At 56.4% G+C, this 14,493-nt stretch overlaps 1 protein-coding gene across 1 annotated transcript; it reads left to right on the forward strand.

The window, feature by feature from the left end:
• Window positions 1-140: 140 nt before the first annotated feature.
• Window positions 141-11,101, forward strand: OAF (out at first homolog). Its single transcript, XM_032709624.1, has 4 exons — window positions 141-393; window positions 6,200-6,334; window positions 7,203-7,383; window positions 9,564-11,101. The coding sequence occupies exons 1-4, from the start codon at window positions 166-168 to the stop codon at window positions 9,836-9,838; spliced, it is 819 nt and encodes a 272-aa protein (XP_032565515.1). The 5' UTR covers window positions 141-165; the 3' UTR covers window positions 9,839-11,101.
• Window positions 11,102-14,493: the final 3,392 nt, after the last annotated feature.

The raw sequence follows: 14,493 nt of genomic DNA on the forward strand, positions 1-14,493 counted from the left end.
GGGAGGGAGGGAGCGAGCGAGCGGTCGCTGGATGAAAAGGGCGAGCGGGCGGCGCTCGGAGCCACCCCCGCGGGGCCGGGGGCGCGGCGGGGCCGCCTTTCCCCCGCCGCCGTGCGCGCCCCCGCCCCACGCCCGCCCTGCCCGGAGCCCGTGGGCGCGGGGGGGATGCGGGGCCCGCGGCGCCGGCTCCCGGCGCTGCCCGCGCTGCTGTGGCTGGCGCTGGCCCCGCTGCCCGGCCCCGCGGCGCGGGCAGAGCTGCGGGTGCGGGTGCGGCTGCCCGGCGGGCAGGTGACCGAGGAGAGCCTGCAGGCCGACAGCGGGGCCGACTGCGTCAGCCTGGAGCTGCGGGCGGCGGACGGGGCGCTCGTCACGCTCACGGCCGATTTCAGACAGGTACGGGGCCCAGGGGAGCATCCCCGCGGGACAGGGATGCGCGGAGCGCCCGCGCCCGCCCGCCGGCCGGTCCGGGGCTCCCTCGGTGGTTCCCGGAGGACATGAAAGGCAGAGGGATGGGAGCGCTGGCCCCTGGCACCGCGCGGGGCACGGCTCTGTGAGTGCTTTTTGTGGGACGAGCGGTCCTTCCCCTCCTCCCTCCGGGCTGGGATGGACTCGGAACCTGGGGGCTCCAGGGGCCAGATCTCTTTGATCGGGCGAGGGAGGCGGTGATCCCAAACTGAGAAGCAGCCAGGATGACCACGGGGCGATGTGCTGGGGAAGGGTCCGGGCAGGCAAAGAGCGGGAGCTGGCAGGACAGGCACGTGTAGGGGAAACTCCGTCCATCCTCACGCACGGTTGGGGTCTTTGTTTGAGGTCTCTGCAGAGCTCCGCACAGCTCCGAGCCGGTGAACCAGGCTCGCTGTCCCCTCTGGTGTCACACCTGTGACCCGGGCTGCCTCCGTGCTGGCAGTAGCCGGTGGAAGGTCCCGGTGGGATGGGTGGCAGTGTCCCTGCACCCGGCTGACCCCGGCAGCGCTGCTCCTCGTTGTGAGCGGCACAGCTTTGCATGGCTCTGCATAGTTTTGCATGGCAGGCTCGGCACAGCTGGGCACGGAGCAGGGGCAGGGCAGGAGAGTCTGCACGGGGTTCCTGACTCCGGGAGGGGGTGTCCATGTCTCCTGTATCTCTGGGATGTCTCTGGGGTGGTTAGTTCCTTAGGTGGGCTCCTGCTGTCTTTGGGAGCTCGTGGGGGGGGGGGGGGGGTGTGAAGTGTTTGACTGACAGCTGTCTGTGGGACTGACAACACCCTCTCCCCCCAGCCCAGAGTGCCAGAGGTGGCCTCTCTGCAGGGAGGTGATGCTGGCTGAGCTGGAGCCCAAAATCCCACCCTTCTCAGTGGCTCCTTGGCCAGCGTGGAGCATTCCAAGCCTGGCTGGATGCAGTGAACTTCCTACTGCTCAGAGAAGAGCCGTTTGCAGCCGTGTGGGTGGCAGGGCTTTGTGGGTGCCACAGCTGTGTTATCTTGTTCCAACCCCCCTTTCAGACTGTTTGCTCAGGTGGACTTTGGTTTGCAGCAGGAGGAAGCTCAGGCCCATGAGGTAGGAAGGTGTTGTGTCCCAACCTTGCTGTGAACCTTGGAGCCTTTTGCCAGGGATTATTCTGGTGTCTGTCCCCCTTTCAGCTGCACTCCTTGCAGGCTCCCGGGGTCCCCTCTTCCATCTGGGGTGGGTGCAGGGGCAAGCCCACTTCTCTCTGAGATGGCAGCAGAAGCCATGGAGATTTTGGAAGCAATGGCATGCTCCAAGTACTCCAGCACATGTGCAGGGAAGCAGCCCCATGGCTCCTATTAAAAAAACAATATTAAAACATTGCAAGAAGACGTGGCCCAGCAGGGAAGTTAAGGGAGGGAGGGAGGGAGGGCTCTCAAGCCTGCAGATTGCAAACTTGCACACTGCAATGTATTCCCAGGCAATGGAAATCCAACCTCATTACAGATCCTCTAGGTAGGCCCTTTGGGAGCCTGGGATGTGACCTGGGGACTGCTGGTGTCCTGAGGTGTTCATTTATTTTGGTTTTTTTTCAGCATTTTTCGCTTGCTTCAGCTCTTCTGGAGAGCTCAGATCTCATCCACAAACCCAACAGGGTGTATGTTATCTCCTCTCTGGCTCTCATCCTTATTATAGTCGAGCTGCCTCTGGGTTCAGGTTCTCTGAGGGTCTCTGGCTCCAGTCTGTTAAATCCTGAGCTCCGTGCATCCCCTCAGCTCCTGCTGGAAGCACACAGATGGGCCCTGGAAGGCTTTGCAAGCCTCAGACTCGCAGGAGCTCATTCCTCATCTTCAGTTTTAGAGCAGTTGGGAACTGGCTCTCTCTGCCCTGTGGCTTTGCTGGAAAAACAGCTGAAAAAAGCCAGGAAGTGATAAAGGAGTGGGGAGCTGGCTGTGCAGTGAGTAATGGGGTGAGCAGGCAGCAGCCTGGCCAGGCTTCCCCCTCTGCACCCGGGCAGTTCCCCGTGCTCATCTCTCCAAAATTGCACAACTTCTCCTCCCCAGTGAAGGTCGTGGGGTTGGTTCTGAGTGTTCACAGAAGCAGCTGGGGTTGTTGCCCTGCTGCCCCGAGCCAGATTGCGTGGCTGTGCTGTGGCCAGGATGCTGGGGTTTTTCCACAAATGATTTTTCCACTTCCCTGGCTCAAACTGCAGGGGGTTAGTCCAAAAGGCAGGTTTTTATTTTTTTTTTTTTCCCCTCCTCTCTGCCGGCAGTTTGTGGTTGCCAGACCAGGGGCTGGAGAAGAAAGGAGCTAAATGAGATCACTGTTCGTTGCTTTCCTCTGACACTGGTGGGACTTGAGCAGTGCCTGAGGCTTCCACAGAGTTGGGATTTTCATTTCTCTTCCAGCCCTGCCTCCCCTCCTGAGCTGAGCCTGGAGGAGTTGTGGCCTCAGAGAGCACACCAGGTTTTTTGTTCTTTAGTGCAGCACATACTGGTCAGTGAGAGTCCAACCTGGGACTTGGTGTTTTCTGGGCAGTGCAACAGTGACCACATTTGCAAGAATGTGATGAAAACGCTAATTTTCCTGCATAGTAGGGAAAAAAAAGTAATAAAACACTGAAGGGGAACAGCAACCCTAAATGTTGTATCTAATCTGAAGAACATGATCTTGCCCGTTGTTAAAAATGGCCTGAGAACAAAGTGGGTGGTTTTATTTTGAGGTCAGCACAAAGATGCAGAAAAGTTTCTTTTCCCTTTTGATTGCTGGAAAAGTTGAGTTGGGAACACAAGGGAGCAAGCCTGGGTTAATGGTGTTTTAACACTTGCCCTGCCAGTCCATGCAGGGTCCTTGTTGACAAGGCTGATGTTCTGTGGTATTTTGGTGTGGTGCTTTCAGAATTTCCTTATGACGAGGGGCCATTGTGTTTGTTGACAAATGACCAGGTGATACAGGAAAGCATCTGTCCAAGATTGTATCTGTGTGATTGGGAAAGCAGACTGTTCTCTGGAGAGGTACCAAAAATAGAAAAGGAGGGTCATTCAGGGCAGGAGGGACGGGGTGGGCTCATTAAAACACCGTGCTGTTTGTTACTCTGACTTGTAGAATCTTATGGCTGTGAAAATGTGCTTGCTTTTTTTTTTCCCCCCTCTCCCAGCACATCCTTGATTCACCCTGAATATGTGGCAACACACCAAAGTGACTTCATTCTAGGAAGAGAGGGGTTAAAAAGCATAATCCCCACCCACTCAGGGTAACTCAGCTGGACCCCCAGTGTGGATGCAGGAGCACATTGCTGTCCAAGCACGTGGAATTCTGGCCAGCTGTGGCTGTTCCCTGGGGCCCTGACCACAGCAAAGGCTGCTGACAGGGCACAGAATTGGGCACAGAATTGGGCTGGTGTCACCCCTGCAGCACATCCCCTCTGCCTGTCCCCCCTGCTCTGAGCAGCCACGTGACAGCAGAGACAAAAGTGGGTCCCACAGCAGCACTGATGGCCTTGGGGGGGGGAAATTTTGGCAGGAAAGCTGAATGGGTTGCAGGGAGGAAGGCATTGAAATAATTAATTTCCCTGGGAACTGGTTTGCTCCACTCCAAGTGGAGGGATCTGGACCACACAGGACTGTGAGTCCCTGCTGGATAAACCCTGAACATGGGGCATGGATTGTTCTCACCCCCCAGATGACAGTCCCTGGAGGAGCTGGCTGAGGACAGCACGAGGAGGGGAGAAGTTTGATGGTTTCCCTGCTCCTCCTTGCAGGCCAGTCTTTGCTGGGAGTCCCTTTGGTGGGCACGGGGATGTTGGGAGCTCGGAGCACTGATTTCCTTCCTTTAGGAAGGAGGAGCTGCTCCCCCCTTGCCGTGAGGGCCCGGGCTGTGTCACCTGCAGTGCCCCAGAACTGGCTGCTCCCTGTCACACCGAGTGCTTGTCACTCAGATCCAAGCAGGAGGTGAAGTGTCCCTGCCACAGGAGTGCAGGGCAGGGCCGAGGATTCCCGACGCCCCCGCGATGAGTTCACCTGGAGAGTCCCCACAAAGCTCTGCTGGGACTTGTTCCCTGCTGGGAAATTTTGCAGAAACCCAGAGGTTAAGGGTGCTCTTTGTTGCCTTGGCTGGGTACCCACCTTGGCATTGGTTCACTCTGCTCCTGCTGCCGGGAAAGAGGGGAGGTGAAGGGGGGAAAGGTGCTCTCTGAGGAGGAGAAACTTTGGTGGCTCTTTCCATGTGAGATATTTTTTAAGTGACATGCTTTGGGTCTTGCTCCACCTGAGCCATAGCCAGGGCAGGGAGAGCTGGGAAGCTGGGGAAGGCCAAGCAAGGCTTTGGGACAGGCTGAGGAAGAGAAGAGCCTGACTTCTTGCTCAGGAGTGGCCACTGCAGGGTACACATCTCCCAGAAAATGGGCATCCCCAGCAAGGATCACTTTGGCTTTGCTTGGAGCCAGGGAAAGGTGGGATTTCTCTCTTCAGAACAACTCGTGCCACAGGAGCCAGGTCCCTGAACAAAACAGCTTTATTGAAGCTGCTCCTTGGCTCACTGGCTGTTTGAGCGCTGGCAGCACGGCCCATTCCTGCCTTTCCCAGTGCATCTCCCTTGGTGTCAGCAAATGTGCTGGGAATCCCTGACACCTGGAGTTGGGGCAGGGAGAGCTGAGAACCTCTCCTGTGTCTCAGCCTCGAGGAGGAAGGAGCTGGCTGTCTGAAGGCTAATTCTTAAATAGACGGATCAGGAGGATTAATCAGTTGCTCAGCACGTTCTCATTTTACAGAAATTGCCTCCAACCTGGGAAGTGCTGCACTGTTTTTAATCTCCTGCCTGCAGAGGTTTTCAGCCTGAGTGCAAAACATGGTTATCCCTGTTTTGCTTTTTTCCAGACTGAATGCTGATTGTTCAAAGCAAATTCAAATTAAATCCACAGCTGAAGAACATGCCAGAGTCAGCTCCTGGTTTTAGGCCACTCATCCGTGGGCCGTGCTCGGTGTGGGAGCTCACAGCTGGAAGGCAGCTGGACTGAATGTAGATGGGAATGTGGGTTGTTCCAGTGGTGCCAGTGTCTCAGTGGGAAGTCTCCCCATTAAATCTGTGAAAAAATAATGATTCCATAGCAATTTCACAAGCATTTTTGGTATCTCTTCCTTCCCAAGCCTCCTGCATGACTGTGACCATGTCAGAAGGTCTGTATGTAAAATACCAGAATTATTGACCCAGGCAGAAAAGGTCGCCTGCAGCTGATCATAATGGGCTATTCTGGCTTTAACAATTCGATTTTCATTTCTGTTCCCCATGCTGTTGGGTTCAGAAAAATTAGTAATTTTTTTCTCCAGGATACCAGTTGTTCAGAAGCGAGTGAGGGAAGGCAGCAGAGGAGATCTGGGACTGCTTACTCAGTGAGGCATGGAGATAATGGCTATGTGATACTTGTTTAACAAAACCAAGCAAGGCTCCTTGGAGTGTTGCCTCCCTCCTTGGTGAAGGACAGAACCCCCAGCTGCTGTTTGAGGAAGCCATGGATGTGGGATGTGACCTGGCAGCAATTTGTCCTTGCCACAGTGGAGTTGGGAAAACCCTTAATTCTTTCCATACAGCAGTGACTCTGCTGCAGGCTTCTGGGTGGGATTGAACCTGGGACTACACCCCTGTGCTCAGGTAGCACAAGGATGAGACCTTGGACTTTGTTTTTTGGCTGGAGCCTTTCTGGAGCCGGAGCTTCTCGGTTCACCCCACTGATGGCAAAGATTTGTGACTCTCGCTCTTGTTATTTATCTCTCTGTCAGGAGGTGAAGATCTTCCGTGCCTTAATCCTGGGGGAGCTGGAGAGGGGCCAGAGCCAGTTCCAGGCTCTGTGCTTTGTGACGCGGCTCCACCGCAACGAGATCATCCCCAGCGAGTCCATGGCCAAGCTGCGCCAGGTACGAGGCTCCATCCAGGCTTTCCTGGAGCTGGATGCCCTTCCCAGGCAGCTGCCTGACTGTTCAGCCCTCAGACACACCTTTCACCACCTCTCCTGCTTGAAGGACTTGGTATTAAACTAAGTTTATCAGTGGTACTGAGCCTAAGAGGGAGGCAGGGTTTAGTCCAGCCTGTATCAGGGGTGGGGGGGTGGCCATGAAAATCCCTGCCCCAGTGAAGTCAGGTCAGAGCTGGGGCCATTTGTCACGACAGAACACTGAGACACCATCACAGGCAAATCAGAGCAGTGGTAAAACATGATGGGTTCAGCACCAACAAGTTTTTAAAGTGCCTTCCACCCAGGGGAATTTCCAGAGGAACATCCATTCGCACATCTTTGGGACAGGCTGGGGAAGAGGAGAGCCTGACTCCTTGCTCAGGAGTGGCCACTGCAGGGTACATGTCTCCCAGAAAATGGGCATCCCTGGCAAGGATCACTTTGGCTTTGCTTGGAGCCAGGGAAAGGTGGGATTTCTCTCTTCAGGACAACTCGTGCCACAGGAGCCAGGTCCCTGAACAAAACAGCTTTATTGAAGCTGCTCCTTGGCTCACTGGCTCTTTGAGTGCTGGCAGCACGGCCCATTCCTGCCTTTTCCCAGTGCATCTCCCTTGGTGCCAGCAAATGTGCTGGGAATCCCTGACACCTGGAGTTGGGGCAGGGAGAGCTGAGAACCTCTCCTGTGTCTCAGCCTCGAGGAGGAAGGAGCTGGCTGTCTGAAGGCTAATTCTTAAATAGATGCATCGTGTGTTGGCGTGAAATGACAGCACGCTGTGAGGAATAACCCACTGCACCCGGGATTCCAGCTTTGATTCTTTCCCCCTGTGCAGAAGAACCCCCGGACGGTGCGTCAGGCCGAGGAGGTTCGGGGGCTGGAGCACCTGAGCATGGACGTGGCCGTGAACTTCAGCAAGGGGGCCCAGCTGAGCTCCCACATCCACAACGTGTGTGCTGAGGCCAAAGAAGCCATTTACACCCGGGAAGAAGATGTCAAGTTTTGGCTGGAGAAGGGTGAGTTTCCCTCGGTTTCGTTGGAACCGCTCCTGTCAGCGCGTTGGCACGGGGCTGGCATCTCTCCTGCCAGCTTCCTGGGGATCAGCAGGGATTGTTTGGGCTCCCTCCTCGCTGTCTTTAAGGCCCGTGTTTCACGTTGCAGTGGCCTGTTCCTCAGCAGATCTGACTTCTTGTGCTGGTGCTCTCCTGCTGAGCCGGGTTGGGTATTTTCAAAGTCACCTTTCACCTGGTCCATCACCCAGAAAAAATATCACAGGATATGCTGAGTTGGAAGGGACCCCACAAGGGTCATCGAGTCCAACTCCTGGCCCAGCACAGGCCCATCCCCAAGAGTCACACCCTGTGCCCCAAAGGATCATCCAAATCCTCCTGGAGCTCTGGCAGCCTTGGGGCTGTGCCCACTGCCCTGGGGAGCCTGGTCAGTGCCCAACCATCCTCTGGGGGAAGAACCTTTTCCTAATATCCAACCTAACCCTCCTCCTCACAATTCCAGGCCATTCCCTGGGGTCCTGTCCCTGGTCCCCACAGAGCAGAGCTCAGGGCCTGCCCCTCCTCTGTCCCTTTTGAGGAAGTTGGAACTGCCATGAGGTCTCCCCTCAGTCTTCCCCTCCAGGCCCTTCACCATCTTCATTTGTGTATCTTCTGACTTACTTTCCCCAAGGCACTTTATTATCCCGTGGTTCCTGTTCCAGCTCATGCCCAAACAGCTCCTGGAAACACTGTCCAACCTCCTCCTCCTTGACCTGGGGACTCTGCAGAGAGCAGTGCTTGGTGGCTCTCTCCTGTGGTCTGGCCTTTCTTGAGTGATGTCCCTGCTCTCTTGGGTGATCTGGGGTGATGTCCCTGCTCTCTCCCCCCAGGGGTGAATGGTTCCATATTGGAGCAAGCAGTGCTTGCTTTGATAACTTCCTCCTGTGGTCTTGCCTTTCTTGAATGATGTCTCTGCTCTCTTGAGTGACCCTGAGCAGTGTCCCTGCTCTCCTGAGTGACCCTGAGCAGTGTCCCTGCTCTCCTGAGTGACCCTGAGCAGTGTCCCTGCTCTCTTGAGTGACTCTGAGCAGTGTCCCTGCTCTCCTGAATGACCCTGAGCGATGTTCCTGCTCTCTTGAGTGACCCTGAGTGACCCTGAGCGGTGTCCCTGCTCTGTTGAATGATGCCGAGCAGTGTCCCTGCTCTCCTGAGTGACCCTGAGCAGTGTCCCTGCTCTCTTGAGTGACCCTGAGCAGTGTCCCTGCTCTCTTGAGTGACCCTGAGCAGTGTCCCTGCTCTCCTGAGTGACCCTGAGCAGTGTCCCTGCTCTCCTGAGTGACCCTGAGCAGTGTCCCTGCTCTCCTGAGTGACCCTGAGCAGTGTCCCTGCTCTCCTGAGTGACCCTGAGCAGTGTCCCTGCTCTCCTGAGTGACCCTGAGCAGTGTCCCTGCTCTCCTGAGTGACTCTGAGCAGCGTCCCTGCTCTCCTGAGTGACCCTGAGCAGTGTCCCTGCTCTCCTGAGTGACCCTGAGCAGTGTCCCTGCTCTCCTGAGTGACCCTGAGCAGTGTCCCTGCTCTCCTGAGTGACCCTGAGCAGTGTCCCTGCTCTCCTGAGTGACCCTGAGCAGTGTCCCTGCTCTCCTGAGTGACCCTGAGCAGTGTCCCTGCTCTCCTGAGTGACCCTGAGCAGTGTCCCTGCTCTCCTGAGTGACCCTGAGCAGTGTCCCTGCTCTCCTGAGTGACCCTGAGCAGTGTCCCTGCTCTCCTGAGTGACTCTGAGCAGTGTCCCTGCTCTCCTGAGTGACCCTGAGCAGTGTCCCTGCTCTCCTGAGTGACTCTGAGCAGTGTCCCTGCTCTCCTGAGTGACCCTGAGCAGTGTCCCTGCTCTCCTGAGTGACCCTGAGCAGTGTCCCTGCTCTCTTGAGTGACCCTGAGCGGTGTCCCTGCTCTCCTGAGTGACCCTGAGCGGTGTCCCTGCTCTCCTGAGTGACCCTGAGCAGTGTCCCTGCTCTCCTGAGTGACTCTGAGCAGTGTCCCTGCTCTCCTGAGTGACCCTGAGCAGTGTCCCTGCTCTCCTGAGTGACCCTGAGCAGTGTCCCTGCTCTCTTGAGTGACCCTGAGCGGTGTCCCTGCTCTCCTGAGTGACCCTGAGCAGTGTCCCTCCTCTCCTGAGTGACCCTGAGCAGTGTCCCTGCTCTCTCCCGCAGGGGTGGACGGCTCCATGTTCGAGGTGCTGCCGCAGGGCTCGGACCTGCCGGAGCTGCAGCGCTGCCGGCTGTGCCCAGACCGTTGGAAGCCCTGCATCTGCAGCTACTCCCTGAGCATCGAGTGGTACCCCTGCATGCTCAAGTACTGCAAGAGCCGGGACGCCGGGGGCAAGGTCTCCTCCTACAAGTGTGGCATCCGCAGCTGCCAGAAGGGCTACACCTTCGACTACTACGTGCCGCAGAAGCAGCTCTGCCTCTGGGACGAGGAGACTTAGCGCAGCTTCCCGGGACTTTTCCGAGGGGCAGCTCGTCTCCTGCCACTCTTCACGACGCCAAGGGCTCCTGGAGCTGGCTGCTCCGAAGAAGGAATGCTGTTCACGGCGGTGCCTTGTGCCAGGAGAGCTCTGTGTGTGTGCCTTTCCTTCCGGCCTCCTGTGACTCCCTCCCCACCTGCCGCTGCCTCATCCCGGGACAAGCTCGCTGTGTGTGATGCTCTCCTGCCAGCTGCCAGAAATGCAGCTCCCTGGGAGCAGGGGACGCAGGTTTTTGGGGGTGAAGCACTGGGAAAGGGGGGGTGTTGCCCTGCTCTGGAGTGAAAGGGGCAGCTCTGATCAGCCACCAGCCTCGAGCTGCGTGGTCGGGGCGGGGAGAGAAATGGCCTTGCTGACCCGGGTTGTCAAACATCTCTGCCACTGAAGAACCCCCTTCGCTGACTTCAGCACCTCCCAGTGGGAAAACCGCTGATTTTTGGGACCACATCCCCTGAGCAAGGAAGGTACGAAGCCCACCCAAAGCAAGAGCTGCCTGTAGCTTTCTCTAGTGCCCTGCTGGCTGTTATATCCTTCCTGTGGCCAGAGATTTCATGGGGGGATATATCCCAGCAGTGACTTGTGCCCCTTAAAGGGCTGGTAATTAGGGCTCTAATTAATCCCTGTTTAGACTAGTGAAGGCCCAACTTTTTGTGCTGGTCCTGTGACTCTTGACTACCATCCTAACACTGTGGTTCCAGGGGGAGAGGATGATCCCAGGTGGGTTTTGAAGGAGACAACATCCTACATCTACGTCCAGTTTTATGTCCTACTCTGCCAGCTATTCACAAGAAGCTCTTAAATAATTGTACTGCTTTGCTGTGCCTTGATTTCCCCCCCATGTTAAAGAGGGATGATACTGTAGCTGACCTTGGCCCTGGTGTAAACCTGGAGGGATCAGAAGAAAAGCACTGTAGCAGTGCTGCCTCAAGCTAGAACAAGGAGGGAGGAGAAAGAAGCTCTTGGGGTCTTTGGGACCCCCTGTGCCTCCTGGTGAAAAGCCTTCACAACGTGCCTTTTTGCCTAAAACACGGGAATTTTTGACCAAAAAAAAAAAAAAAAATTTGGTCACAATTATTTTTGTATCGATCACTTAAGGGGGGGAGAAGGGAAAGGTATTTTAATATTGGAACATGAAGTAAAACACACTTGAAATGATTTTTTTGGTTTTTTTTTAAAACAAATTATTTATCATTTGTAAGGTAAAATAAACTGATTTTTTTTAAAGCATCCTTGGCCTGAAAGTTTTTCTCTGTGCATGATACTGTCTGTGGGTTTGTCCCATCCACTTTGGGTTCTTGATTAAGAACGGGTAAGTCTCAAACCTGTACCTCGTGCAGACCCAGGGACTGGGGGGGAACATCCTGCCCTCAGCGTGACCAGGAATTTTTGACACTCAACCAACGTGATCCTGCACCTCAACCATTCCATGCTTTCAGCTTCTCCAGGGGGAGACAGGTTTGACTCATCCCAAGCAACCGTGGGAGCTTTGAGTTGAGCTCTGGTGACTAAAAGAGCAGCAGTAGAAGCAGGTCCTGGGGTTGCAAGGGCTGGTTCCTGCTCCTCTCTCCCCGTGGTCCCATGGGGGGACAGGCTGGAGGCTCCTCTGGGTCCTGCAGCCTCCAGAAGGTGTTCCTTGGGAATCCCTGTGCAGGCACAGCTGAGGGGAGGGCAGGGAGGCAATTTTGGGCCAGCTCAGAGCTCTCAGGGGCTGGAGGCAGAAATGTGGAGCACTGATTCCCTCTAGTGTGGAGAATGCAGGGATGGGACGAGGATTTCAGCCCTTCTCCTCTTCACCCACCGAGGCAATTTACCCTCTCCTGTGGTTTCTGGGGAAGATGGAGTTATTTCTGTTTCCCTGACGTGGTCAGCACTGCCAGGGATTTGTCCCTGGGTCTGCAGGACCCCGTGGGATTTGTCCCTGTTGCTGAGTTAAACCCAACTGGGGGGCAGGTGGGATGGGAGAGGGTTATGGGCAGTCCTGTGTAGCCCATTCCCGCTGCTCCCTGCTGGACAGGGATGCTGGGACGGGCATAAGGAGCATCGGGTCAGATCCCCGCGGGTTTCAATGAGCTGGTTTTGTAGCTGGGAGGCTCCAGGGCACCTGGAACCTGGTGCAGGATCCCCGGCCTCCACCAGTGGGTGCTGGTGGAGCGCGGCGGTGCCCGGGACAGGGATGCTCGTGGTCCAGCCGCACATCCTGCAGGACCGCGCCCTCCCCAGCCCTGCGAGAACACAACTGAAGCTCATTTGCTTTTCCCGAGAAAAGTCCTTCTTAATAAACTTAAATAACACCTGATGCAGGTGGAGACAGGAAACCTCCCCGGTGCAGTCGGGGATTTTGTAACGTCTCTCTGCAGCTGGTGCTTCCAGTCCAAAGGCCACAGCCCATAAATCAAGTGCTATCTGCAGGGCTTATCTTCCCCCAAGAGGGGAATAAACACTGGCAGCAGGACTGGAGGAGCACGGTGAGGATGAGAGCAGCAGGATCATTCATTGATGGCCACGGAAAAGAAGAGCAGCGTGTCTGCTGACATTCAGGAGTGATCATCTCAGATGGGGTTAAAGCAAATCTGCCTTTGCCTGGTGAAGGGGGTCTTATTTCAAGTGCTGATGCTGTGATCCCCCCCCTATTTTTAATAAGGAGGGTGCATTCTCTCTTCCCTGCACAGCACATCCCCAAAGCCCAGGGTGTCCAGGTGATGGGCTTTGCTCCCATGGCTGTTTGGGGAGAAAACCACCAAAATACTACTTGCCCCCGCTGTTTCATTGCCCACAAAATAACCGCCAGAAAAAGTCGCAGCTTTGTTTGGGGCCAGGAGAGGGCACTGGTGCCCTGTCCGTGGCCGGGACAGCTTCCCTGCCCGGAGGATGCCCAGGATTCCAGTCCAGCTGGAGATGCCAGCCGGGAGAATCTGCCTTCCTGAGGCTCCAGGACAGGCTGCTCGGCTCTGGAGGATGGAAAAGCACCAGGAAAAGCGGAGAGAAAAGCCCACTGTCGGGTAAAACTCCTGATCCGTGTCCAAAATGTGCTCTGATGTGGGGGAAGGAGAGATCTCGTGGTCCTCAATCCTTCAGGCTGGCCGGGAGCCACCGGCGGGCTCGCGTTTGACGCAGTGAAGACACCTGATCGCGTCAGTCTCCGGGATGGGGAAAACCCAGACAAAAACACTAGAAAACGGAGCAGGAGCTGCCCAGGAACGCCCCAGGGCTCAGGGCCTGAATGGCCGGAGCTGGGGATCGGTGGCAGCAGTCCAGCCCCTCCAGCAGCTCCACGGGAGCTGCCTGTGCCAAGCGCCCCGTGTCACCTCGCTGCTTCCTGGAGCTGCAGAAATCTCCCGTCCTGAAAATGTCAGTCTGACCCGGGAACTTCCCCCCCTTCCACCTCTTCCCCCGACTTCCCTCCACTTTTTCCTTGTTGGAGTTCCACTGAACTCATCCACCCTTTCCTCTCCCGAGGATGGAGGTCCCTGACCACGCACTCCAAGGGCAGCTCCAGCCCCCCAACTCCGGACTGGGTTGGAGGTGAGGCTGGAGATCCTGCCCGCCCACCCATCTCTTCGGAGAAACCTGTCTTTCCAGGGAGGGAGAGCAGTATGTGGGAAAGCCGGGAGCCCTGGAACGTGAATTACCCAGGGAGAGATGAATGTGCGATAGCTTGTACCTGGCAGCTACCGATTGAGCGTTAACGCTTTCAGGAGGGGGCTGAGGCAGCGCCGGGGCTCGGGCTGTCACGGGGATGTCCTGACTATCACAGGGATGTCCAGGCTGTCACAGGGATGTCCTGCTGCTCCGGGGGTGGTGAGGTCATCAAGGTGGCACATGGTGACACCTGAGGCCGTCGGGGTCACTCGGTCCCTTTCACAGCACAGAGCTGGGGCTCTGGCCTCTGGCAGCTTCCAAGCAGCCAACGTTAGGGAATCTTTTTTTTTACCTGTCTTCCCTGGAAGTTGGTAAATACTGCAGCTTTAAACAAGGTGGATAAGGAGGAAGAGCTGTGCTATTTCTCTCCTCTTCTTGGGGACACAGATGTACCCTGGAGAGCCCGTGTCAGGAGAGGGGAGTCTCCATGTGCTAATCCTAACCCTGCCCTGTATCTTTGGAGAGGCAGGTTCCCTTTCTGCTTTTAACTTTCCTTTTCGTGCTGGTTGTCCCATGTGGCATCACTGAGGTTCAAGGCAGACTGAGGGGATGCAAAGGCTCCACAGCACAGGCTGGATCCCCCTGAGCACACCCCAGGGTTATCAGCGGCCAAAACGAAGCGCAAGGGCTGCTGGCCGGAGGGGCTGTTCCCACAGCTCCAACACCTTCCCTCCGGGGTGCTGCTGCTGCTGCCCAGCCTGGCTCGATGCCTTGGCCTCTCCTCCCTGTGCACGGCCAAGGGCAGAGCCAAAAGCTTATCCACGAGGACAACTGGGATGCGGGGCAGCCGGTGGAGCCCCCCGCTCTCAGCCCAGCAGGCAGGTGCTGCGGGTGCATCCGCGCAGCCGAGGGCGGGCAAACCCAACCCGCCTTTCCTTCCTTTCCTCTCCCTCCTTCCCACCCCACCCCACGCCCTGGCAGCGCTGCAGGGACTCATCCATCCATTCCCGAGTTACTAATATGCAAATGGGCGCTTTTGC

Source organism: Chiroxiphia lanceolata, chromosome 23 (genome assembly GCF_009829145.1).
Source record: "Chiroxiphia lanceolata isolate bChiLan1 chromosome 23, bChiLan1.pri, whole genome shotgun sequence".
NCBI lineage: Eukaryota > Metazoa > Chordata > Aves > Passeriformes > Pipridae > Chiroxiphia > Chiroxiphia lanceolata.